Source organism: Peromyscus californicus, unplaced genomic scaffold, assembly GCF_007827085.1.
Source record: "Peromyscus californicus insignis strain IS unplaced genomic scaffold, ASM782708v3 Scaffold_24__1_contigs__length_46423439, whole genome shotgun sequence".
Classification (NCBI taxonomy): Eukaryota; Metazoa; Chordata; class Mammalia; order Rodentia; family Cricetidae; genus Peromyscus; species Peromyscus californicus.
In genome coordinates, this window is record NW_026294535.1 from 28239815 (window position 1) to 28265684 (window position 25870).

The window sequence follows — 25870 nt, forward strand, 5'->3', positions numbered from 1 at the left end:
GAGTAAAATTACAAAAGCTGAGAATATTTCAATACTGAGATTGTTTTCACAGTAACAATGACGTCACAATATCCTCTTAACCTAACAAGAACCAAACATACTTTGTAGTTTTAGAATTTCAGTGTATTCTACCTTGTTGCACTTTAGGATTCAGCAACTTCATCATCCAGCACACTGTTCAAGGACATTATAATTCTGGCAAGAGTGCTTATCTCTCCTAACCTACCCAGTTCAGTTAAGGTTGGGCCCATCTTTTCAAGTAAAATGAACTGGCTGATTCAGTGCAACTGGAGGCTTATATTTGTAATACTTAAAACCTAGGAAGAAATACTGATAAATGTCAGGACAAACAGGACCCTTTATCCACGCAGATCAAGTAGTCTTGATGTTTTCCTATTTAACAAACCATTTGTCAGCGTTCCTAGGAGATGAACCAGCAGTCAGCTCCCTCTGAGAACTAACATTAGCAGATGACTAGTCATTCTTATTCCTGTGTGAACTATTTCCAAAGTCTTTTCTAAGATTCCAGTGACAATAAGATGCTAAAAGGCGGTAAATGAAATGGAGATGTGGGTCAGACACCTTCTTAGGTTTGCTGAACTGGGCAACTTTCAGGGCAGAGAGACTTAATGAGAAAGGAAATGGTCAGTGCTGAAAGCAAGGAAAGACTTTTTCAAAGGTCTAAGCTGCTTCGTAATGGTGTAGACACAGTTCACTCTGCCAGTACAGTCAGAGCTCATCGCCTTTACATGCTGATAAACAAAGGCAATACCTACAGCAAGGTAAGTATAATAATTACCGAAGAAATCAGTAACACACCACATTTACAATTCAACAAACTCACATTCACTTTTAAAGAAAGTGTAACTATTTCTAAGAATGTATTTTATCTTCAAAAATCATATACTAGACTTTTGTCATTAAAGAACTTTCTGATTAATTTTAATAATGCTAAAAGACCTAAAGAATTTCACAAATTATCAATAAAGACAATATTCTAAACATAGACAACATTAATTTGACATAGCAAGGTACAAATTATGTTCTTTCATAAATTTAAAGTTAAACATAACATACTTACTTGGAAAGAAATTGTACTGTAGCCCAAACACCACCATACATTAGCCCTTTAATGAGCCAAGAATCAATATTTAGGTCTGCTATAAACCCAACCAGCCAAATAACTAGGAATGGAGTTCCTAGCATCACTTTCTGCCGAAATTCCTGTAAAAAACAAATATTAAAAAGTTGTTGTATGTTTCAAATGATCTCTATGTTAACCACAGCTATCTTTATGAAAGTGTGCAACCGAAAGTAGAATTCATTCACTCAAATCTGCCGATAGTGTTCAGGTAGCACACAACACCCAACACTTTCAGAGGGTTTTTAAGATTGTGGAAAATGAGAACAGAACAGAAGCTGGAATTATGGGAGTGAGTTCTACACAGCCAGACATAACAGACAACAAACAATAGGATGGGTTAAGATTAAGATGGCTAGTTAGAAAATAGCAGGATGGGTTAGAATGGCTAGTTAGAAAATAGTAGGATGGGTTAGGATGGCTAGTTAGAAAACAGTAGGATGGGTTAGGATGGCTAGTTAGGAAATAGTTCATAATGCCAACAACCCGTTTTAATAGAGGCTTTGCTAACCACAATCTGAATGTATGGTCTCATAACTTTATCACATAGTAGAAAACTGGAGATGCTTAACTTGGAGAAGGCATTCAAAATGATATATATTAACAGTATATTTAAACTATAAAATGATATAAATAATAAAATCAAGGCCAATAAGATAGTTCAATGGGTAAAAGTGCTTGCCATCAAATCTGACCACTTGAGTCTGATCCCTGAAACCCACAATGAAAGGGGGGAAATGATTCCCCAAAACTTGTCCTCTGACCTCTATACATATACCATGTCTGTAAAGGCGTGTGCGTACATGCATGTGCGCACGCGCACACACACACACACACACACACACACACACACACACACACACACACACACACACACACAACAAAAACAAAACCCACCAAACAATCAGCAAGGTTTCTCAGTGCACAGAATGGAAGAATAGGTTGTTGTGGAATATTACTTTAACTAAGCAAAAATGTGGTACATTTGTTTATGCTGCATTTGTTTAACAATGTAAAGATGTATTGCTTTACCTGCCTACGGCACCTGATTGGTCTAATAAAATGCTGAACGGCCAATAGCTAGGCATTAGAGGGATAGGGTGGGCTGGCAGGCAGATGGAATAAACAGGAGGAGGAATCTAGGCTTGGGAGAGAACAAGGGAGAGAGGGAGATGTCTGGAGCCAGGCAGCCAGACATGGAGCAGGACTACAGAATGAAAGAAAGGTAAAAAGCTCCAAGGCAAAAGGCAGATGAAGAGAAACAGGTTACATTAAGTTCTAAGTGTTAGCTAGAAACAGCATAAGATAAAGCTGAGCATTCAAAACCATTAATAAGTCTCCATGTCATGATTTTGAAGCTGGTTGGTGGCCCAAAAGAAAGCCTGTTAAATTTGGTGTCCAACATGGGGCACATATTTCCACATAGGGTCTGAAAAAGTTGAAAACATAACAACCAAAAACAAAACAAACAGATATAGCTCCTTTAGGAGGCTCTGCCTTACAATGAGCACTTGAGTAGCAAGAAGCTAAGTAAAAACACCTGCCACGGTGCGGGTACAGTTTCCTAGAGCTGGGGCAGTTGAATGCACCTCCTGGTTAGACACAGCTCCCAGCTGAATGCAGCTCTGAGCCAGGCTCAAGGCAGAGCCAGCAGACAAGCCGTTTAGCAGTTTAAGGTTTGGCTCACGTGGTCAGAAAAGGCTAGAAACACGCAGTAAAGACAGGTCCAGATGTAAAAAAATACCTCTAAACAGGTTACAGTGTGTTTAAAAATGTGCATGGGCTTAAGAAAGAAAAGAAAATGGGTTTAGACAGCCATAGGAAAAAATAAATAGTTTAAAAATAATAAAGTCAAGTCTTTAAAGGGAGAGTAAAGAAAAGAAAAAAGCCACATAAAGATGGGAAATACACAGGCATCTGGATTTTGTATGGTGTTGTGCTGAGTTTGAATTTTTTAAATGCTGATGAGCAAATGACAGCTGCTGAGAGACACTGGATAATGAAAGGGACTTCTGAATTAAACCAGCCTACATACTTTAGGAATGTCCTAACTTTACAATGGAATTCAAAAAATGTATTGTGTTGGGGAAGAGGTTGTGCTTTTGTTTCCACAGAAAATGAAAGGCTGTGGATTCCTTCAGATCAGGTTCAACCAAGGAGACCTCCTGAAAATCTTGGTTACAGACATAAAGAAATAAACCTAAACCAAGAAAAGCTACAAGACAGGTGACGTATATACTGATCCCTCTGTATGGGAACAGTTCTGAGAGTGGAGAACAAATGTTATAACTCGTTTTCCCAAGACCTGACCATTATCTCAATTTTTTCAGGATTCCCTAAAGATGCTGTCACCCCCAGACAACAGGAAGTAGTCTAGAGACCACAACACCCACATTCCCAAGAGGTGGGGTGGGTAGTTTTTGGTCATTCGGTGGATTATGGATGTTTGTCATCATTTAGGGGTTAATATAGGAATATAGGATAAAAAGACAACTATTAACCTCAAATATTTTACAATGGTATGGATTTTGGTATAAAGATACAAATCTAAAGTTATTTGTTATACTGTATATATGTTTCTATTCTTGCTTAAGGTATTATACTATGCAATTCACTTAAAAATGTAATGTATAATTAAGAATGCAGTTAGTAGTTAGTCATCCACAATAACCAAACTTGTAGTCATGTTAAGTATGTTTTCAAGGTTAAAAAGATATATTTTAGATAGATAGATGCTCTTCAAACACTTCAGAGACCTACAGATATGACATTTAAGATGTTTAATAACCTAAGACTTTTCATGACAATGAGACACGTCTGCTCCCGGCAGCACCAATCTACTTCATAAAAGGATGATGGGTGTCAAAGAACCTCCATATGGAGTTTGCTTTCACTGTGGCAAAACCAGCCACTGGGCAAAGAAACTGCCCTTGCCCTGACTGCTGACAGTATGCTGTATAAACTGGACATGCAGGACACAAAGGAAAAAGACTGCCAAACTTTGCCAAAACAAGGTGGGATAGTCCTTCAAAATTCTTGCTTCATAGAAAAACCTGCCGGATATTCTAGGTCTGTAGGCAAAAGATGGATGCCCCAATGTTGCAGAGGAACCCTGGGTGACTGTTCAGGAAGCCAGATATCTCTGTCATTTCTATAGTTGTAAGTTGCTTGCTCTGCACTTCCTACTTCTCAGGTAATATTACATCCTTCTGGGGTCTTTGATGAAGTGAAGACTAGGTAGTTATAGTTTTCCTTAGTTATGATAGAAGGTAAATTAGGTACAAAACTTTGGACTCACCAAGATAGAATAAATACTGGAGTATTTTCTCTGAATTTGCCAAATACAAAATGGACTGGACATTGTGAATTTAATTCTTACTTGATAATTGTTCTTATTATATATAGTTTTACAATGTTAAAGTTAAAAACCTTTCTTTTTATTTAGACAGAAAGGAAGAAATGTGGACTATTATTGTAACTAGGCAAAGATATGTTACATTTGTTTATCCTGCATTTGTTTAGTGGTATAAAGATGTGTTGCTGTTTTACCTTGCCTGTCTAAAGTGCCTGATCGGTCTAATAAGAAGCTGAATGGCCACTAAGCAGTAGAGGGTTAGGCAGGACTGGAGGGCAGAGAGAATAAGTAGGAGGAAGAATCTAGGAGAGACAGAGAAAGAATTGGGGGGGGGGGGGGAAGGGAGAAAAAGAGCCAGTCAGGCGGCCACCAACCATCCAGACATGGATGAAAGGAAGGTAAAAAGCCCTGATGCAAAATGTAGATGAAGAGAAACAGGTTAAATTAAGTCATGAGAGCTAGCTAGAAATGAGCGTAAGGCCAAGCATTCATAACTAATAGTAAGTCTCCATGTCATGATTTTGGAGCTGGTTGGTGGCCCAAAAGAAAGTCTGTTACAACGGGCTCTGAACACCTCTCATCAAGTCAGTGTTCAGAACTCCAAGAGACGCTTCTGTATCCTTTGTAGACTGTTGTGTTTACCAGCTGCAAGAACGGACCACAAATACAGCGAAACCCACTTTAAGAGTTTATTTGTAGAGAGTGAGGGAAGTGGGGGGAGGGTGCAAGGGCCAGCCTGGAAGAGGAGTGAAGGAAGAGAGAAAGGGATGGGAGGGGTCTGCTTTCAAAGGTAGCTCAGTGAATGCTATCGGGGCTTAGATAGCCAAGCCACTCTGTGCATGTGCATAGATTACACAAGACAGAAGGCCCTGGGGTGAATAAGCATTTTGCCTGACTGCCCATGGTTCATGTGTGTCTGTGGGACCCCAGAAGTGGCTAAGAGGATGACAGAAACATTAACATTGTCTGGTTGTCAGAAGTCCACACTTGTAATATACAAATGCACACACCACTCTGTAATGCCTGTCACAATTATACCATCACAGCATCAATAAACATCAATATTGTCTTGTTTACAGAATAGCTCTTCACAAACTTCAATATCTTTCTTGAATCATCTTAGGTGACAAAACTACATAAAGATACTTAGCTGTGAATTTTCTTTCTTTTTTTGAGACAGTCTTATGGTGTAGCCCAGGCTGGTCTCAACCTCAGAGAGATCTGCCTGCCTCTGCCTTCTCAGAGTACTGGGATTAAAGATATATGGCTTCCATGTGATCTAACTTTCATGGTATGGGTACATCACAGTCTGTTTAACCATTTACCTATTGAAGAACATCAAATTGTCTAGTTTGGAGTTACCATAAATAAAGATGCATATAAATAAATAATAAATAAACGGTGTGTGTGTATTTGGATATTGTTTCTCTGTAAAAAAAGAGAGCCTTGGGGGCTGGAGAGATGGCTCAGTGGTTAAGAACACACTGTGTTCTTGCAGAGTACCTGAGTTCAATTCTAGCAACCACATAGGGCAGCTCACAGCACCATGTGATTCCAGCCCCTCTGGCCTCTAGAGGCACCTGCAGTCATTGGCTTCCTTCTCAACACAATGAAAATAAGGGGGCTGGAGAGATGGCTCAGAAGTTAAGAGCACTGACTGCTCTTCCAGAGGTCCTGAGTTCAATTCCCAGCAACCACATGGTGGCTCACAACCATCTGTAATGAGATCTGGTACCCTCTTCTGGCCGGCAGTCATACATGCTGTATACACAATAAATAAATTTTAAAAAATGAAAATAAATGATAAGTGAGAGAAAGAGCTTTAGGGGCTGGAGGGACAGCACAGCAAGTAGAGGACTTGTCTCCCAAGCATGAGGGCTAGAGGTTGGATCCCTAGAATCCACGTGTGAGCTGGGGGTGGGGGGTGTCACATCCCACAACCCCATGATCCCAGTGCACCAAAGAAAGGGATCCATGGAGTAAGCTGGCTGGTCAGAACAGCAGAACAGCCGAGAGGCCCTGACTGAGTCTATCAGGTAAAAAGCGGTAGGGGAGACACCTGATGTCAGCCTCAGGTCTCCACATGTGCATGCTCACCCATGCACCTGCACACTGTACTCACACATAGACCCACGCGAGCTTCATCGTGTCCTGCAGTTCTAACAGTGTGTGTTACAGTGACTTTAGCGGAAAAGTTTGGTTTCTTGTTTTTCCTTCAGTAGCTTTGAGACACAGTCTTACTGTGTATCCCTGGAGAGCCTGGAAGTTGTTATGAAGATCAGGCTTACTTTGAACTCACAGAGATCTGCCTGCCTCTGCCTCCAAAGTTCTGGGATTAAAGGTATATGTAATCTAGCACTTGGGAGGCTGAGGCAGGAGGATCAAGACTTCCAGGCCATTGTGGGCTACATGGCAAAATGCTATCTCAAGTACATATGTACAGAGAGAGAGAAGAAAAAAGTCTAAAGACATGTCTGATGATGCAGAAAGACTGGACTACTCAAATGTTGCTGGTGAGATTGTGAAATCATACAATTCTATAGAAAATAGTTTGTGATCCATAGAGTGCAGAATTGCTTTTATCTCAGACATGAAAACTTAAGCTCACATAGGAAAAATATATATATATTAATTTATATACAACCTCAAATATATTAATAGGGAAGTTTATGTATTAATATATCATCATCTTTAAATTTAAAAAAAATTGCACCTGACCCTACAGAAAAATAAAAGTTTGGAATATTTACATTCAGCAAAATCAACAATTATGGCGCTTTATAAAGTAAGTCAAGGTATTTATTCTTAGCACTAGACTAATTAGTATACTGCATGGAACAAGTTGTTTTAAAGTGTGGCAGACAGAATGAAATCAAAATCAGTCAGTTTCTGCATACAGCTAGTAAACGACTGGAAGCATTAACATGGCTACGGAAGCAGTTCATCATCCTCATTTGTGAAGTTTCAGAACAGCAGCGTGAGTTAACAACCCACAAGCCCAGCTATTCTGGTATCCGTGTGATGGACAGGGACTCTCCACTCAGAAGGGAGCTGGAATTTGTGCACACAAATGAGCTGCTGCTTTCCAGTGTGTCACACTTCATTCAGAACTTCTGTTTCTGTCACACGGGCAGGTGGGGGGTTAATGTTAAGCTCTGTGTATTTTAGTACTGCCACTAGTAAGGCTAAAGTACTCAACTTTTCTATAAAAAATTAATAACAAACAACAACTAATATCACTCACGTGATTGCTGTCAAGCTTAAATATTTAGTTATTATTTAATTACTTAAGCAGATTTTTTAAATGCCGGTTAAGTAATATCTTCCTTTTTAGTGGAAATAATGTTTTCTTAGGAACATAGACTCTGTGTTATAGTTCATTATCACACTAACAAACGCACACGTGCACAGAATGCTTTCATCTACAAGACCAGTTCAACTGAAACCCACTTATACGTACCCATCCTCCTTAAGTATCATACAGCAGAGACAAGAAACCGTGCTACATACTCCATTTTATTCTGGCTGAAATAATACTTGAAAAATTACAGTGGAGAATGTAAAACTTAAGGTGTGTGAATATTTACACCAAGTAAAGCACAGATTGAAGACTGAAAGCTTTTCAGCCACAGTTACCTTATCGGCCTTCAGCTTTCTAAGGAAAGATGGGTTGTCGTACCCTTTCGCTTGCCTTGCTTCTTGCAAATGGTTGATCATCCACACATTTTTCCTTTGCTTTGCCAAATCAAGTGCTGACTCACCCTGGTAATGTAAACAGAAGATATTCACATTAAAAATAAAACTAATATTGTCATTAATAACTTTTAAAGAAATCCCATAAAATAAATTGACTACACAAATTCATTGACAGTGGTTTCTGACATCAGGTAAATCAATTTAAAAACCATTACATACCTGTTATCATTTCCCATTTAAAATACAACTGGAAATACATTTTTTCATCTTACACTATAGATTCTATTTTTGCTTGCATTTTGACAAATTAGAGAGCAAATCACAAAGTAGGTATTTTAGTACCTGCTGGATCAGAGGCTATCCTTAAGCTCATCAGTTACGGCACATTCCTTACAGACTTCACTAGCATACATGAGTGCTGTAAAGCATCCTAACCCTCTAGCTACCAAGTTGTCAGAAGTCTGCTGCTTACTTCAGGGATGGTGGGAGCCTTCAGAAGAGATTAGGGAAGGAAGGAAAAGTCAACCTCTACTTCAACCACTGTGCTGGCATTCAGCCTACCAGAAACTCATCCACCCAGAGAGAAATTCCCAAAGAGAACACGAGAGCGAGTGACTGACAATCCTTCTGTTGCAGTTGGAAGCTAGAGGTCCCTTTAATCCTAAGACAGGACTGCCAGGAAGGCCAGGAGTACAGGAACAAGTCAAGAGACAACAAGTACACAGCTCAGTCCTAGATGTTCCCTTTTGCTCTTACTCAGTTAAATTTTCTATATCTTTTGTAAATTAGACACCTACATTTCCAATCTATTTAATGCCCTCTATCTGATTCTTTAAACAAAAAAGACAAATTAAAACTGTTTGCCAAAATTTGAAGAATGATATTCAAATTATTTTTAAAAAAATAACAATTGAAATTTTACTTCAAAATGCTGGATTAAAAAAGAAAGAAACAGGGAATCCTAAGGCACTTATCAAGTATGGAACAGTTTTTTTAAAAAAAAAAAACAAAAATTAAGCATAACACTACCATACAACAACAAAGAAATACAATCAAACAACAATAATTTTTTTCAAAAGCCCAGGCAGATTTTTAATACAAAAACCAATGGTATTTAATAAGGAATGGGCTAATCTAGGGATATTTCTTTTAGAGAGTCCTTGCTTATTCCAGAATTCCATCACCTGAGTTTTCAGAAGCGGCTAATGAATCCGAACTATAAATATTACCTGAATAATAGCAATCCCTTGGGTAACCACTCCCAGATTATCCTGCAGTTGCCTCGGTCCAGCTGAGCACCCCTTCCACTAGAGGGCCATGTGACACCTAAGGATTGCCTAGACAGAAAGATTGAGGGAGCTTTAAAAACCTTCAACTCCTCTAGTCATCTGACCATGTTCGTATAGTTCTTTCAGTCGGCTGGTAAATAGACAAACAATTCAAGAGTTGTACTAAAACCAGAGTTCAGAGTCAAGTCTACATGTGGTCACTCCATGTTGCAGCCAAAATAGTAACTACTACTAACAAAAGTAACATCACAAGAATCCACATGGAGTATTTATAGACTATGTCACTGGCAGTAGACAAATTCTTCAGGGTTTTGGTCAACTAACCATGGCTAAGGTGGAAGATCACTTCCAGTTATGCCTTAGTGGGACAATCTCACTGTCAAAACTAACACTAGTTGGAGACCGTTGAGGTCCAAGTATTCAAGAGCTAATGAACAACTGCATTCTCCAACGATTCTCACCTCCTTCCAAGAAACTACAGGGCTCCTTCTGTCTACATCCATCCCTTGACAGGTTTAGAAAGAAAAGACTGGAAATGCTTGGGGAGCACTCAGATCAATTGTTCTTCCCAAATTAAAATTTATTGATGTAACAAAACCACCATAGTAAAAAAGAATTATGACATAAGCCATAAATGTGTTTTCATTCTTAGAACACAAATTACTTTTTTACCCTATGGTTAATATTTAACCATAACCTAGGGCTGTGGCTGTAAAATTCTTCTGACACTCATCTGATGAAAACCAATGATCTTCTCCCCAAATGCTGTCACAGTAGTACTTTAAACAAGTCTAAGGGGTTTGTGGGTCTATCTCATCCTAGATTCATTGTGAACCTAATCTAGGGTATTTGGCTACTTCTTATCCTTCCAAATATCAACTTTAAAATATTTTAAAGTTATCTATTATTAAAGTAGTCTTCAAAATAAGTTGTCTTATTTTGATGGAAGAAATTTGCTTTATACATTAAAGGAATCTAATTCCTTTTTCAAACTAGAAATTTACAGAAGCAATTTCTAGTTAACCTAGACAGATTTAAAAGAAACTTAACCTGATTTTTAAAATATTTATTTTAGGAAAGGGCCAAATAGTTAAATAGTTATAGCACAGAAAATGTTTGTTTTATCTTGTCTGAAGAACGTAACTTTTTATAGCTTTTAAAATTAAATCTAGATTTGTAGCTACATCCTACCCTTACAATTCATTTTTACTTTACATTTTAAAGCTATACTTATTTTATTCTATGTGTATTAGTGTTCTGCCTGCATATGTGTACATATACTACATGACTGACAGGTGCCTGCCAAAGTCAGAAGAGGGGGTTAGAGCCCATGACACTGGAGTTCCAGATGGTTGTGAACCACCATGGTGGTGCTGGAAAATGAACCTGGGTCCTCTGCAAGAGCAGTAAGTGCTCCTAACTGCTGAGCCATCTCTCCAGCCCCCACAATTCATTTTTGGTAAGATGATCTTTCCTAGTATTTAAAATGAAAAATGAAATAAATAAATGTCAAAATTATGAACAAAGAATAATGTTGAAGCTTTTAAAATTAATTTTTCCTTTTCAAAATTTGCAGTTACCTAAATAATTTGCTTTATATGGTACACAGTGAAAAGGCATACTTCATTGTAAATATTATCGAAACAGAATGAAATCCTATCATCTTAAACTCAAAATAGTATTTTCCCCTCAGCATTCACAACCTCAACACGTGTCAAAAGACAAGTTAACTAAGACAAAAGCTGTCTCACCAATGATGCTTTCTTTCACTCTCAAATATAATCTATCGTGTCGTTCCTACTCTAAAATATAATAGATATTATCTCAAATCCTTTCGGTTATCTCCACCTCTACTCCTTGGCTAAGCTAACATGGTCCTTACAAAAACAACAACAAAAACCACCAGCCTAACTGATTTACCAATCTCCCTACTGTCTTAATGATTCAACGACTTCTTCAACCAAAACAAAAAACACACCCTATGACAGTCTATACAAACCCTCCTGGCTCCTAGGACTTGAAAAACAATTTAGCATCTTACCTTAGCGTCTATACGATCTGGCACCTGCCTCTCAAGTCGCTTCTCGCTCACTGTACTCCTAAGCCAGCCTCAGTTACCACACCTAAAACTCAGCATCTTGGCCTCCTAGCCCTTGGAGTGCTTGCATTTCTTTACATGGAAAATGTGTGAACCACTGATCTCTGCAACTGATTCCTTCTCATCATAGCCTCCGAAGAAAACATCACCTCAGAGCAATTCTCCTATCACCATCAGCACCTCAGCCCGGCCATTCAACCGCATCTCATGATTCATCTATTTACTATTTCATCTCTTCAACAGAATGTACGTTCTAAAACAACACAGGCCTTAGTCTGTCTTGACCACCGAGACAGCCTACCAATATTTACTGAATGAATGAAAATGGTTTCTATTAGAAGTGGTGTTTACGCTGCAATTATACAGAGAAGGCTAGACCCAACAGAGAGGGCTAGACCCAACAGAGAAGGCTAGACCCAACAGAGAGGGCAGAACGCTTGCCCTGCACACATGAAGTCCTGGACTCAGTCTCTAATACAGGCATGCGGACTCTTTCCTTTTTACCCAACTGTCAACCCTGAATCTGTGTCAGGTACAATAAAATGATTTTAAAAGGCATGAGTTTAAATAAAATGTCTACCGGCACATTAGTAAGCTCAATCATTTGGCACTGTAGACTCTACAAGGTATTCTAATCTTGGTACCATATAAGTTATATGCCTGAACCTAGAGCACACTTTAAAAAAAGTTAAAAAAAAAAAAATCACACGAATACTTTCAAATACCTCTACTCTTGTCATTCATTACCTTTCTATTGAAATTCATTATGGGCTTTTCTATCTTACCAACATTAAAAGTTTATGCAATGGTTCACAACTTTTCATTACTTACTTTAAAAGATGTTAAAATTTGCAAACATATTGTAAATACTTAAAGAGCATGACTGAACTGTCCTAAGCTTTTGTGTAAAAATACCACTGGTTCCAAATTACCAAACTGTATATAGCCATCTTGCTTTCATAATTATTTGACATACTGTAATTCAAATACACTAACATAGCACTTAGAAAAAGGCAAATTGAAATTAATTACTTGCTGTAAAAAAAATTGGTTCTATTTTTTTTTTCAGTGATGCAAGCAATATCTTGAAATGTATTTGTAGTACATGAAATTCAAGACTGAGCATCTGGAAGTCAAAGATGGGAAGGAACACAAATGGTAAAAATGAGAGAATCTCAGTTAACTGACCCAAAGGAACACTGGTCAAGTTTAGTTTCATATCTTCCTTCTTCTTTTGGGCTGGGCTAGGCATAGGTTACTGAAGCTGGTTAAGAATTTTCAGAGAGAGCATCACCTTAAAATTAATCTTTGCAATGGCAAATACTACTCTATCCTTTCTGAAGTAGCAGAACAGTGTACTGGCTGCCATAAATGTCAACCTAGGCAAAACTGAAGACTACGCAAATTTTCATTCTTTAGTCAATCGATATTTGTCAAGTGCCCATCACAAGTCAGTCATTATGGTATGCCAACTTTCCCATGTGTTTAGTAGACCATTCTGATCGTTCTGGGTAGGAAAAAGACTTATAAGTTTAAAAAAACAGAAAGAAAACACGTGATTTTATCCAATTTATAGTTTATAATATTTAAACTAAACTCAAAATTTATAATTAGACCAGTTTCTAAAAATTCACTAAGCTATGAAGTAAGTTAATAAAAAAGAAAAAGCTCAAGTCATTTTTAATAGTCTAACCTTCTCTTCTTAAAGTAACCCAATAAAGGAAGAATTTTCAATATAACATAAAGAGATGCCTTGATCCAGCAAGAGGTACCTACTTTTTGATTAGCTATTTCAGGTTAGTATTAGCTTAAACTCCCTTCACATTTAATTAGCATATATCCTTTAGGCATTTATAAAACATGGTTCATAAAATACTACAAATTACTGCTAATCCTTCAAAACATTTGTCAAAAGACAGTGATTCCTGATAATTTCTGTGGTCATTCCAATTTCTGCTAAAAGACACAGTGGATCGTAAGTCTTTAAGAATGCAAAAAGTTGAGATTACCAACAGAATCAACTTTTGACATTTATGTTGTGTTTGCGTGTGCACGAAAACAAGCCACAGCACACATGCGGAGGTCGGAATGCAACTTGAGAGCTGTCTCCTTCCACCATGTCCTGAAGGGAGCTCAGGTCATGAGGCGTGGCAGCTAGTGCTGTTTGCCCACTGAGTCATCTTGCCAGTCCCTCAGCAGAATCTTGGGTTCGCAGACAATTATGATGTCTACAAATTTTCAAAACTCAAAGTATACATGTTATATTGTACTTGGCTCTTAGATTAATTCTGTATACTTATCTTGGGTTAACTCACCACTCTGTAAACATCATAAAGGGTTTTATCAAATTTTAAAGTCTTGCTCTTTAAACAAATAAGTTACTAAAATGACCAAGTCACAGAATCACTAGAACTTATTATGAATGATGTGTTTTTATTATTGCTGTTGTTATTATGTGTGAAGGTATGATGCACACACGGATGCTTGTGCCTTGGCATGCAGGTAGGTCAGAGGATCGCCTTGTGGAGTTGGCGCTCTCCTTCCACATCTTTACCTGGATGGGTCTAGGAGTCATTCAGCTTAGGTTGCCAGCCTTTTACAAACCAGTGATTCTACCAGCTGTGCCACTGTGCTGACAGATTATGTGCTTGCTAACTATAAACTTACATGTAATGATATTCTTAAGAAACCAGAAAGCTACTGTCGTTCATTTATAGAAGTTAAAGTATGCAATTTCTAAAATCCAGTATAATTCCACAATAAAAAGGCCACCCCAAAACGAAAAACTATTTAAATATAAGATGAAAGTAAATGACCCGAGATTTGAAAACAAATTTTTTGTAGAAGCAAAGGACTAAACTGAATAAAAGATTTCTTCTAATGTTCAGTCTTTAAAAAGAAAAAAAAGCCAACAACAAACAACATGTTTTATGGAGAGACTCATCCATTAGTGCCTTCCTTGTCCTTCAACAGCAGGACGTATTTACCTTGATATTCTGGGCATCCACGTTCCCTCCAGCTTCCAGAAGGAGACTAATGACTGTGGTGTTCCCTGCTAGAACTGCCCAGTGCAGAGCAGTGTTTTTGTGATACTTGTCACCAAGGTTAACTGAAACATTGAATGTTAAAAGCAATCTAGTTGGATCCACACTGAAAAGGAAAAAAACAAACAAACAACAACAACAACCCTAATTTCAATTATCGAAATCATTACAGAGACTACACTGATTGTGGCTGCTGCATTCTCATTCCATCTTGGAACGCTCTATTCTAGCCTCAGTAACATTACAGTCAGTAATTAAATAATGTTCTAACATGAATTATCAAGATATGCAACCCTATATAAAGTAATACAGTGCCAAGAGACAGCATACTTGCTCCTAACTTAATCTAAGAATTCATGTTATTAACACCTACACATTTAAAGAATAAAAAAACTTCATTTCAATTTGGACTGATACAAAAATGATTTAAAACAACTTAAAATGAATACATAAAATTTTACAATACAATCACATGAAAAGGTAATTACTTAAAAAAAAAAAAAAACAGTGAACTTTTCTTCCACTTTCAGAATTAAGAGGATTACTGGGCCGAAGTAGAAACATCCAAACAGCCCGAGAGTAAGGTCTGTTCTGCACCAGTCATGGCTACAGAAGCTTTAAAGAGGACTTAAGTGTGACAATCGCTGGTCTTTCTAAGCACTGGTTTCCCGCTGTGTTATGCTGAAGTGATCTCAATAGTCCATAGTGATTACATACCTATGTGTTCTATAAGCTGCCCACATTAAAGGTGTCATTCCATTCTGATCCATCATATCTACATCCTGATAATAAAGTCAGACAGCAGAGTTTTAAGATCCTAACCAAAATTAATTGGAAACATCTAATTTATACATTATGCACTCTAAAACATTACTACTCAATCAAGAATGCTTTATGAAAGTTTCTTTCTTAACTTTAAAATAAAACTAAGTACTGCCACTAATTAGCCTAACTGGATTACAAATTAAACTTTCAACCTTCCCCTTTAATGTTTTACATTTAAAGATCTTAGCTATTTTAGAATTCTAAGTGGTCCTCAAACACTATTATTACACAATCTTAATTTAGAATAAAAGACAAATTCTACTAGTCTTTCACAAGATGAAACTTGCCATATGACATTGTTTTGCAGTCTTCATTTTTCAGAAGGTAAAAGATATACCATATTTTACATTTTAATTTCCTTGACAACTTTTAGGCATTTGTAAATACTATACCTGTTAAGTCACACAAACTATGCCTAAATATTTTAAGTATGTATTGCTTTTTTATATAGAAAAAAATTACTCAGAAAACAACTAATTTAAAATCTCAGATCATCGTATTTTACCTTTTATATAAAACACTACCATGCTAGTAAAGTTCTGTTCTTTGATCTTTTCGTATTTTTTCCTGTTAAGTTGCTTTATTTTGTGCTAGTGTCTCACCCTGTAGTCCAGGCTGGCCTGGCATTAACCATGCAGCCCCGGCTGGGCTCAAACTTGTGGTGGGGCTCCTGCCTCTCAGCCTCCCAAGCAGTAGGACGACAGGCATGTGCCAACACACCCAGCACCGCCTGATTCTGTGTGCACCTGTGTGTGTCTCTCTCCGGGCTGGATATGTATGTCTGTGCAAGCACACCTGTCCACACATGCTGATGGAGAGGCCGGAGGCAGGTATTGGATATCTTCCTCTAAAGCTAACTCCGCTTGATTTTCTGAGACAGGGTCAGCTAGACTGACTGGCTAGAGCGCTCACGATCCACCTGCTGCAACAGTGGGATTACCCCCTCCACAGGCGGCCAATTTCACCTGCGGGCTGGAAGTGCTGCTCACGGTGGCACAACTGGGCCTCTAACTCTGAGCCCTCCATCTCCCAGCCTCATTCCCTTGGTATGTTTATAAGCTGCCTGCTTCTCCAGATTTTAAAAAGACTAGTGGAAATGAGCCGAACTTGCAAAGCAATTGCATTAACAAAAAGACAGGGAACACTTGAAAATGTTACCATGTTTTCTTTCCCAGCTAAAAGGGGAAAGAAAACAGTAAGTAACTGTAAGTTCTCCAAGCCCTGGTGTAACAAAGAAGCTAGAATAAAGCTAGTCTACGACAGTCCCAAAGACGGCTCCTATAGTATTCAATTCTTGTGCTGGGCTGACATTTCCCACACTGAACATGAGCTACAATGTCCCAGCTTTAGCTGACAGGAAGAAATGCTGCTTTATAGGTTCAAGTCAGCAGAACAGCTTCTGTCTGTGTTCTTCAGGGAACTCTGAGGCACCACGTAAGAGGTCTACTTCCCCGCTGAAGAGTGGTATTGTAGAGTTTGGACAATGCATAAGGAAAGGCACAGGGCTAGGGGGCCCAGCACCCCAGCTAATAACAGGCCTCTAGCCATTTTATCAATACGAGGAATATATACACAACACATTCTGAATGTAATACAACCAGAAAAAAAAGAAAAAAAGAAGAAGAAGAAAACCTAGGCAGTGCTTCTCTTAAAAAAATCTATTTACTATAAAAGCATAATAAGACGAATAGGTATATAATTAATGTGATTTTATGATGCACACTCAGAAAAACAAATCAAGACCAGTAACTTAAATCCCATGTTTCCTGACAGAAACTTCATTATTTGATGCAGCAGAAAGAGGAAACATGGTTTGTTTTGTTTCATTTTAAATCATTCTCCTCAAGAGGTTATCAAAACAGAAAATGAATGTCAAGTTTACATAAATTCAATGACAAGTTCCAATGTTTGTGCTGGTGAGTTTTAGATCATCATGACACAAGCTAGGGTCATTTCAGAAGGGGACTCTCAACTGAGAAAATGTCCACAGACTTGCCTGTGGTATATTTTCTATATGACTGATTTGAGAGGGCTCAGTTCACTGTAGGTGGTGTCACCTGGCTGGTGGTCCTGGTGAAAAGCAGGCCGAGTGAGCCAGGAAGCAGTGTTCCTCAATGGCTCCCGCCTCCAGGCTCCTGCCCCAACTCCCTTTTAATGATGGACTATTGCCTAAAAGTGTGAGCAAATGACCCTCCCCTCCCCAAGCTGCCTTTGGTCTTGGTGTTGTGTCACAGCAACAGGAACACTGGCTGAGACAGAAATTGGTACCAGGTCTTGGGGAACTTCGGTGATAGACTTGACCATGAGTACTGGGGAGGGCTGTGGTGCCACTGTCTTTGTGCTGGAATAGTTGTTGAGGGCTGAGAGCTCAGTGGGCTGTTCTGTGGGAGCTTGGAAGATAAGGATGTTCAAAGAAATAAATACAAGCGATGGAGGTCTGGCTTGTGGAGTTTCAGAGGGAAGTTCTGCGAGTCCCTTAAAGCACCTGCAGGGACATTCAGTATTTTAAGACTGTGGTTCTGCTTAGCTGGAGCTGGAGAGCTGCCTGTGGTTCACAAGAGACCAGCACCACAGAAATGAACCTTTGCCTTACTAGACTGATTTACGTTGGTGAGCCGGAGCTGAGAAATTAGCGGTGATGCAGAAGAGACCGGCAGCATCCTGCAGACGGTAAACCCAGGAGTATTTCCTCAAGGTCAGCACACAGAAGCCACGGTCTACAGGGGATGGAGGAGCGATCTTATGCTGGCAGCTGAACTTAGTCCAAGAAATCATGCAGGTGGAACTAGTTTTGAAGCATGAAGGGATCACAGAGAACAACTGAGGCTTGCCACTGTGTGGTGGGACTGGAGTCCCTGAAGAGAGGCCACAAGAGGCTAAGAAAAGAGGCTAATAAGTACAACAGCCCAGCTACAGCAGAGACTATGGCATCTTAGAGATGGATGGCTGTGAAAAGTCCTTTCACGGAGCCGAGAAGGTTGTGAGTTAATCCCAGGTGTCTAACACTTGGCTCTTTACACTGACTTAGACTTTGATTTTGCTTTGTTCAGGCTGTGACTCTACCCTGGTTCTTCCTACTTGGAGTCAGAAAGTATTTAACTTGGTTTTTTTGATTTTACAGGAGCCTGCAGTTATGATACCTTGGATATTTTAGAGACTGGATATTTTAAAGAGACACAACTTTTAAAGTGTGAATTTTTTAAATGACTGGGACTTTGTAAGTTGGAACATGTTTTATATTGTGATAATATTAACATGCTGTCTTGGGGACAAATGAGAAAGGAAAGGTTCTAGCTGAACTGTGATGATTCTATGTCAAGTTGACAAGGGGTCAATTGTGCTGGTTAGTTTTATGTCAACATGAAACAAACTACAGTCAGTTTAGCAGAGGGAACCTCAATTGAAAAACAATGTTCTATCAGACTGGCCTGTTGGCAAACCTATGATGCAGTTTCTTGATCAATGATTGACATGGGAGGGCCCAGCTCACTATGGGCAGTGCCACACCTGGTCATCTCGAAGTCCTGGTGCTATAAGAAAGGCTGAGCACACCACGAAGAGTAGCCAGTAAGCAGTGTGCCCTCCAGGGGCTCTGCATTAGTTCCTGTCCTGACTCCCTTTCATGATGGACTGTGATATGAAGTGTAAGTAAAACAAAGCCTTTCCTCTCAAAGTTGCTTTTAGACTTGGTGTTTTATCATAGCAATAGAAATCCTAAGAATATTTAAGGGAAATAGTTAAAGGGAAAAAATTAATAGATTATAAATTTTCCCCTATTTATTTCTATCACACTTACAAATTAAAAACCGCCGGGCGGTGGTGGTGCACACCTTTAATCCCAGCACTCGGGAGGCAGAGCCAGGAGGATCTCTGTGAGTTCGAGGCCAGCCTGGTCTATACAGCGAGTTCCAGGACAGGCTCCAAAGCTACACAGAGAAACCCTGTCTCGAAAAACCAAAAAAAAAAAAAAAAAAAAAAAAAAAAAAACCAAATTAATGGAGAATTAGCTAATTTGTGACTATATTTGCTTTTAAGTTCACTTAAAAACTCAGTATCAAAATAACTACATTCATTTCTCCACTCACCAGAAAATAGTACTTAAGCATTTCCAGGTTTTACAAATGTAATGCTAAGACTATCAGGCATTTAAGCCATGAAGAATGTCTGATTAAAACACACACTAGTAAGACTATTTTTTACCTGTCCTTTTGCTATAAGATAAGCAACAATTGAGGTATGTCCAAACTGAGCAGCCAAATGGATACAGCTGCATCCTTCCCCATCAATTAATGAGGGATCTGCACCATATTTCATTAGTTGCACAACCATGGATAAATGGCCTTGTCTAAAAAATAGAAAGACAAACATTTAGACCTAAAGTTATTTCAAAGACAGTCTTCTGGAAAAGAGAATACTTGAGGAAGGTAAAGATGGGAAGGTAAATCATGTATTTTATGAAGTTGCTTTAAAACAAGACAAAGGAGTTTATGGCTCTTGAAAGTCTTAAATGGAACAACAGCCTTGATAACTTAATGAAAACGATCTTCACTTCCTTAAATATCACAATTACTAAGTTAGCTCCATTCCAATATGACCGTAAAAGTCCCAAGAACTAACCTGCTTAACTGTAAACACACACATACTTCCAAAGCATTACATTTACTAACCAAAATGACTCAGCCCTTACAACTGGATTAGCATGCTTTCTGAGGACAGCTGGTAACTCTGCTTCCAATGAAGGTTCCACTGGGCAGCAATAAATAAATGACAACTACTTCCAATGAAGGTTCCACTGGGAAGCAATAAATAAATGACAACTATATCAAGTACAGACATATCATTAAAAACAAAAAATAAAGGAGGCCCAGGGGAAGGGTGAATAGAAGTAAATGTTAACCTTGTGGCCCAGTGCAATGGAGTTGAGTTCAGGTCTCCTCCAAGTTGATCCACAATAGCACCTTTCGAAATATAGTATCTGTAAAATGAAGTTTATAGTAATTTAGATAGTTTTCATCTTCAACTTTAGAAAATTATGTGAAAAATAAAATGTTTTCCACTTGAGTATCAACCAATTTTGTGCCTTTGAAGATAAATGGTCTTTTGAAAGTTTAAAAAACATGTTTAGTAGAATTTCATATTACATATGTACATAGTACATACATTCATGTACTAGAAAAAAAAGGAAATAATTTTTAAAACTATTAAAAAAAAAAGTGCCAGCCAGGCGGTGGTGGCGCACGCCTTTAATCCCAGCACTTGGGAGGCAGAGCCAGGCGGATCTCTGTGAGTTCGAGGCCAGCCTGAGCTACCAAGTGAGTCCCAGGAAAGGCGCAAAGCTACACAGAGAAACCCTGTCTCGAAAAACCAAAAAAAAAAAAAAAAAAAAAAAAAAAAGTGCCAAGGCAGGCAGTGGTGGCACATGCTTTTAATCCCAGCACTGGGGAGGCAGAGGCAGGCGGATCTCTTTGAGTTCAAGGCCAGCCTGGTCTACAGAGTGAGTTCCAGGAAAGGCACAAAGCTGCACAGAGAAACCCTGTCTCGAAAAACAAAAACAAAAACAACAAACAAACAAACAAGCCAACTAATCATATAGAAAAGGCGATCAGACAATCACAGGGATCTGAGCAACACACAAACTTTTGGGATGAGGTAGTTGTCCATACAAGAGCCAAAAAACAGTGTACACAGTCGGTAAGGACAGCTGTGTCAGCAGTCTGCACTGCCGAGGACCCAGAGGGAATAAGTTTTCAGTACACACAATAAGACAAACTGAACTTCTGGGGACAACGCCCTATTTACCATCTTATGCCTGATAATCAGACATAAATAGTTAAAATCAGATACATCAATGGAAGATCTCTGGAAGGGACACAGTCTGGGAACAAAAGCTTACAGAATCTGAGCATGATAATTAGAACTGAGAACTGAATACTATATGTTCTTTAACAACCAAGTTCCTCCTCCTTTTGAACCCTACAAAAGGAAGCCCTAAACAATCAGGGCCTGTGGTGGTTTGAAGGAAAATGGCCCCCGAAGGGAGTGGCACTAAGTGGCTTTGCTGGAGGAAGTGTGTCACTATAGAAGTGGGCTTTGAGGTCTCATATATGCTCAAGCCACATCCAGTATCTCAGACCACTTCCTGTCACCTGTGCAAGAGGTATAACTCTCAGCTACCTCTCCAGCACCATGTCCACCTGCATGCTACCTTGCTCCCTGCCATGATGATAACTGACTAAACCTCTGACTGTAAACAAGCCTTCCCAATTAAATGTTTTCTTTTATAAGAGTTGCTGTGTCTGGGTCTGTAGTCCAGCAGCAGCTGGAGTCCGTGTCACTTCGGGGGACCTTAGGAACCATGTGAGATGAAATCAGGGCCATGCTGCGCCTGCCTTGCCCTTTGTTGGCCCAGAGAAAGCTGGCTTTGCCTCTCTCTGGACACTGCAGCAAGAGAGTTGGCCCCATCCCTCACCACAGGTGAGGGTGAACAGACCCTGAGGGCATGGGCATAGGGGAGCTGACTCTGCCCCGTCGCCTGAGGCAGGTGGCCCCAGTGGCCCAGACTGATCAGCTCAGCTACTATTCAGGCCCACAGCCTGGCCTTGGGTTGGCCCAAACTAACATCTACCCATCTAGGACCTGCTGAAGGGACTGGTCCTCTGGAACATTATCTGCAGGATCTCCATGACTCCAGTGATGATGGTGTACCAGAAACCAGAGGCCTTGAACCAGACCAGTGAACAATGCCAAGAACAGGCCATTAAAGCTGATTGGACCAAAGGACGTACTATATGATGACACACAGAGGTGTCACCAGGATGAATAAAGATGTGTTGGAGAGGCGAGAAAGATGGAAGAGTTAAGAGGTTTGTTGGTTTTTTTGTCCTTGTTTTTGTTTGTTTGCTTTGTTTTCTTTTGGGGGGGGCTGGAGGTGTGAGAGGGGGATGGGGGGCTGGAGGTGAGCAGAATTGGGGTGCATGATGTGAAACTCCCAAAGACTCAATGAAGAACTGTAAAAAAAGCAGCAGCAGCAGCTCTAAAGAGTTGCTGTGGTCATGGTGTCTTTTCACAGAACAGAAACCCTAACTAAGACAGGGCCTCTCTCCCTCCTGGGGCCACTGTCACTCCTGACAGTGTTTTTCTTTCTGATCTGTATTATTGCTTTGCTTCTGAACAGTTTCTTTGCTACTCTGTAAAACTGTTCACACCTCTATTCAATTTTTTGAATAAGAAGAAGCCAAGGACTTAAAGACTTGGCCCAGACCACTGGTAACAGAAAAGGCTCCAAGCCAGCCCTGTGGGCTCTGGAAAATACAGACTTTAACATGAACCTGGCTGAATCAGATAAATATCCTTGTAGCTAGCTTAGGTTTCCAGTTATTTACCAAAGATAGCCAGGAACATGAAAGAACAACATAAAAGAAACAAAATCACGTTGTAGACAAGGATCACAAAAGAAATAAACTTAGTTTGTTCACATATAGAAAACAAGGCTGAAAATTCCAGCAACTAGTGATTTAAGTAAGAATTTTTAAAAACTAACACAAATAAAAGTAAGAACAATAACAGAACTATAAATAAGTTAGAAGAAGTCTCCCCCATGGAAGGGATGAAAAGAAAGACCACACACATGTAGGAGAGACAGGATCAGGTGAAAGGGTTAACACATGTTCTACGGGAGCTAGAGCAGGTCAGCCAAGAAAATACGGCAGACACAGTATTTAAAGAAGCAAGAGCTGCAGCCAGATCCTGCACAGCCTTTGCGAGGGTCTGGCCGACATGCAACTAACAAAAGTAAGTCCACCTTTCCAAATTTCATCACAAAAATACAAAGAATACGAAAAACCAACTACACACACACACACACACACACACACTCCACCAGTGAGTGCAATAGAAATGTTTGTCGATGAGAATTACTAGAGGAACGCCAGGACAGAGAATGTAAAAGAGCAATCATAAATGTCATCAAAGAATTAAAAGAGTTTAAAGAAGACACAAATAGCTCAATGAACTTTAAAAGAATAAACACCTGAATGATACCCAAGAAAAGACAAACATACTGTCAAATAAAGAAATGATGTATACCTTGGTGATATGTAGAGCACTCTAAAAAACATTTGTGCGTAACTGTGAGGTTCCAGTTGGACTGCCCTATAGGACTGCCCTACAAAAGCTTTCCCCTATGGAAAGAGCTTTCTTTATTCATGTCTATCATAAGGCCACATGTGAAAGAAGAGAGAAAACAGATAACTCCAGAGGTATTAAAATCAAATGTAAAATAAAATATTATCACGTATCTTTATGTGCTAACATAGAATTAAGATAGCATTTTGATGGATAAAGTTAAAAAATACATGGAAACACAAGGTATATATTGGAAATGACAGAAACGATCCAGGATTTGCACATGGAATTCAATACAGAGAAACACTGAAGAGCACTCAAGCTGAAATAAAGATGGAACTGGAAAGCCCCAAACCCAGCTCTAAACTCAAGAGGAATTTTCTCAGGTAGAATGAATCAAGCACAACACAGACTATCAGGACTCCAAGACACAGCAGAGACCCTACATGAAATAAGCAAAGAACGTGAAAAACAATTACAATACAGGAAGTGTGTAACACCATCAAAAGACCAAACCTTCTCATGACAAGGAGGAAAAACCACAGGTCAGTGGCATAGACAGACTTTACACAAAATCCAAGGACACTTCCCCCAATCACACAGAGCACTAAACAGACAAGACCAAAGGAGAACCTTCTCATGGTATTTCAAAGTTAAAACACTATAAAGACAAAGAAGAGCACTGAAAGCTTCAGGAAAAAACACAGATCACAGACAGAAGAAAACCATCAGAGCTGCAGCTGACTTCTCAACGGAAACTTTGAAAGCCAGAAGACCTTAAAGCAGCGCATCCTAATTCTAAACCCAGACTGCTAACCTCGACTGACAGACCCAGCAAAACTATCTCCCATGACTGAAGGAGAAAGAAAAACTTTCCACAATACAAACAGCCTACAATAAAACTGTATCAGCAGACCAAACCTAAAGAAAATACAGGAAGCAATAGCTGAAAAGAAGAATACTTTAAAAAAAAAATGAAGCTATAATTACCAAAACAAAAGGTACCACTGAGAACACAAGGACCACTGAAAGTCAACAACACAATTACTGAATTCAACACACACCTTTGTTGATAACTTTAAGTAATAATAGCTTCAACTCTCCAATCAAAAGATACGGTTGGCTGAATGGACCAAGGAACAAAAACCCATCTGTTGTCTACAATAAACAATCTTACCTTTAAAGAGTCAACACCTCATTCACCTCAGAGTGAAAAGATGGACAAAAGTACTCCAATCAAGCAAGGAAGGACAAGGAGGCAAGCAGGGTCAATACCCCAATAAGTGACAACAGACTTCACACTAAAGCTAATTGTAAGTAATAAAGAAGGACACTTCATTCTAACTAAGGAAACAATCAGCCAAAAAGGTACACCATCCTAAAGATACAGGCACCAAACTCTGGTGCCCCCAACTTCGTAAAAGTGTACCACTGGAATGAAAGGCAAAGATTAACATCAACTCATCAAGAGAAGGTGATTTCAGTACCCCCACTTTCTCCAATGCACAGGTCATCTGGACAAAAAATAGCACAGAAACATCCAAATTAAATGGCATCATATATCAAATGGACTTAACAGTTATCTACAGAATATTCCATCCAAACACCAAAGAATACACATTCCACTCAGCACATGGAAGCATCTCTAAACTAAATCAAATCATAGAAAAAAACAAGTCTTAAAAAATTCAGAAAGGCTGGGAATGTCTCTGTGTACCTTATCTGACCATAATGCAATAAAACTTCAAAGTACACAAACTCATGAGTACTGTGATTAATCTAATATTTGACAATGATGCCAAAAACATATACTGCAGAAAAGACAGCATCTGCAATCAATGGTGCTGGGAACATCGGATGTCCATGTGCAGAAGAATGAAATTAGACCCATACCTATCACATTGCACAAAAAGGAATCACAGGAATCAAAGATCTAAATGGGAAACATGGAAACTTTTAGAAGAAAACAGGTAGCACCCTACAAGACATAGGTATAAGAAAGAATTTCCTAAAGAGGATCCCATCTGCTCAGGAATTCAAGCCAACAATTGCAACGGGGACCCCATAAAATTAAAAGGCTTCTTCAACACAGCTAAAAAAAAACAATCAAATAAACAGGAAGCCCACAAAACTGAAACAGAATCTTTGCCTGATATCTATATATAACATAGATAGATACACATACATACATATATATAATGACAGATGATTAATATTCAGAATATATTAGGAATTCAAAATATAAAGAGTCAAAAACAATCCAAATGACCCATTTTTAAAAAATGGGTTTGAGATAAG

At 39.0% G+C, this 25870-nt stretch overlaps 1 protein-coding gene across 1 annotated transcript in view; it reads right to left on the reverse strand.

The window, feature by feature from the left end:
- Zdhhc17 (zinc finger DHHC-type palmitoyltransferase 17) overlaps positions 1–25870 on the reverse strand; it is a 64221-nt gene that overhangs the window by 16496 nt on the left and 21855 nt on the right. Inside the window, 6 exon segments of the mRNA XM_052753316.1 lie at positions 1082–1224; positions 8133–8258; positions 14567–14729; positions 15341–15405; positions 19649–19793; positions 20346–20423. Of these exon segments, the coding sequence (XP_052609276.1) occupies positions 1082–1224; positions 8133–8258; positions 14567–14729; positions 15341–15405; positions 19649–19793; positions 20346–20423 (720 nt within the window).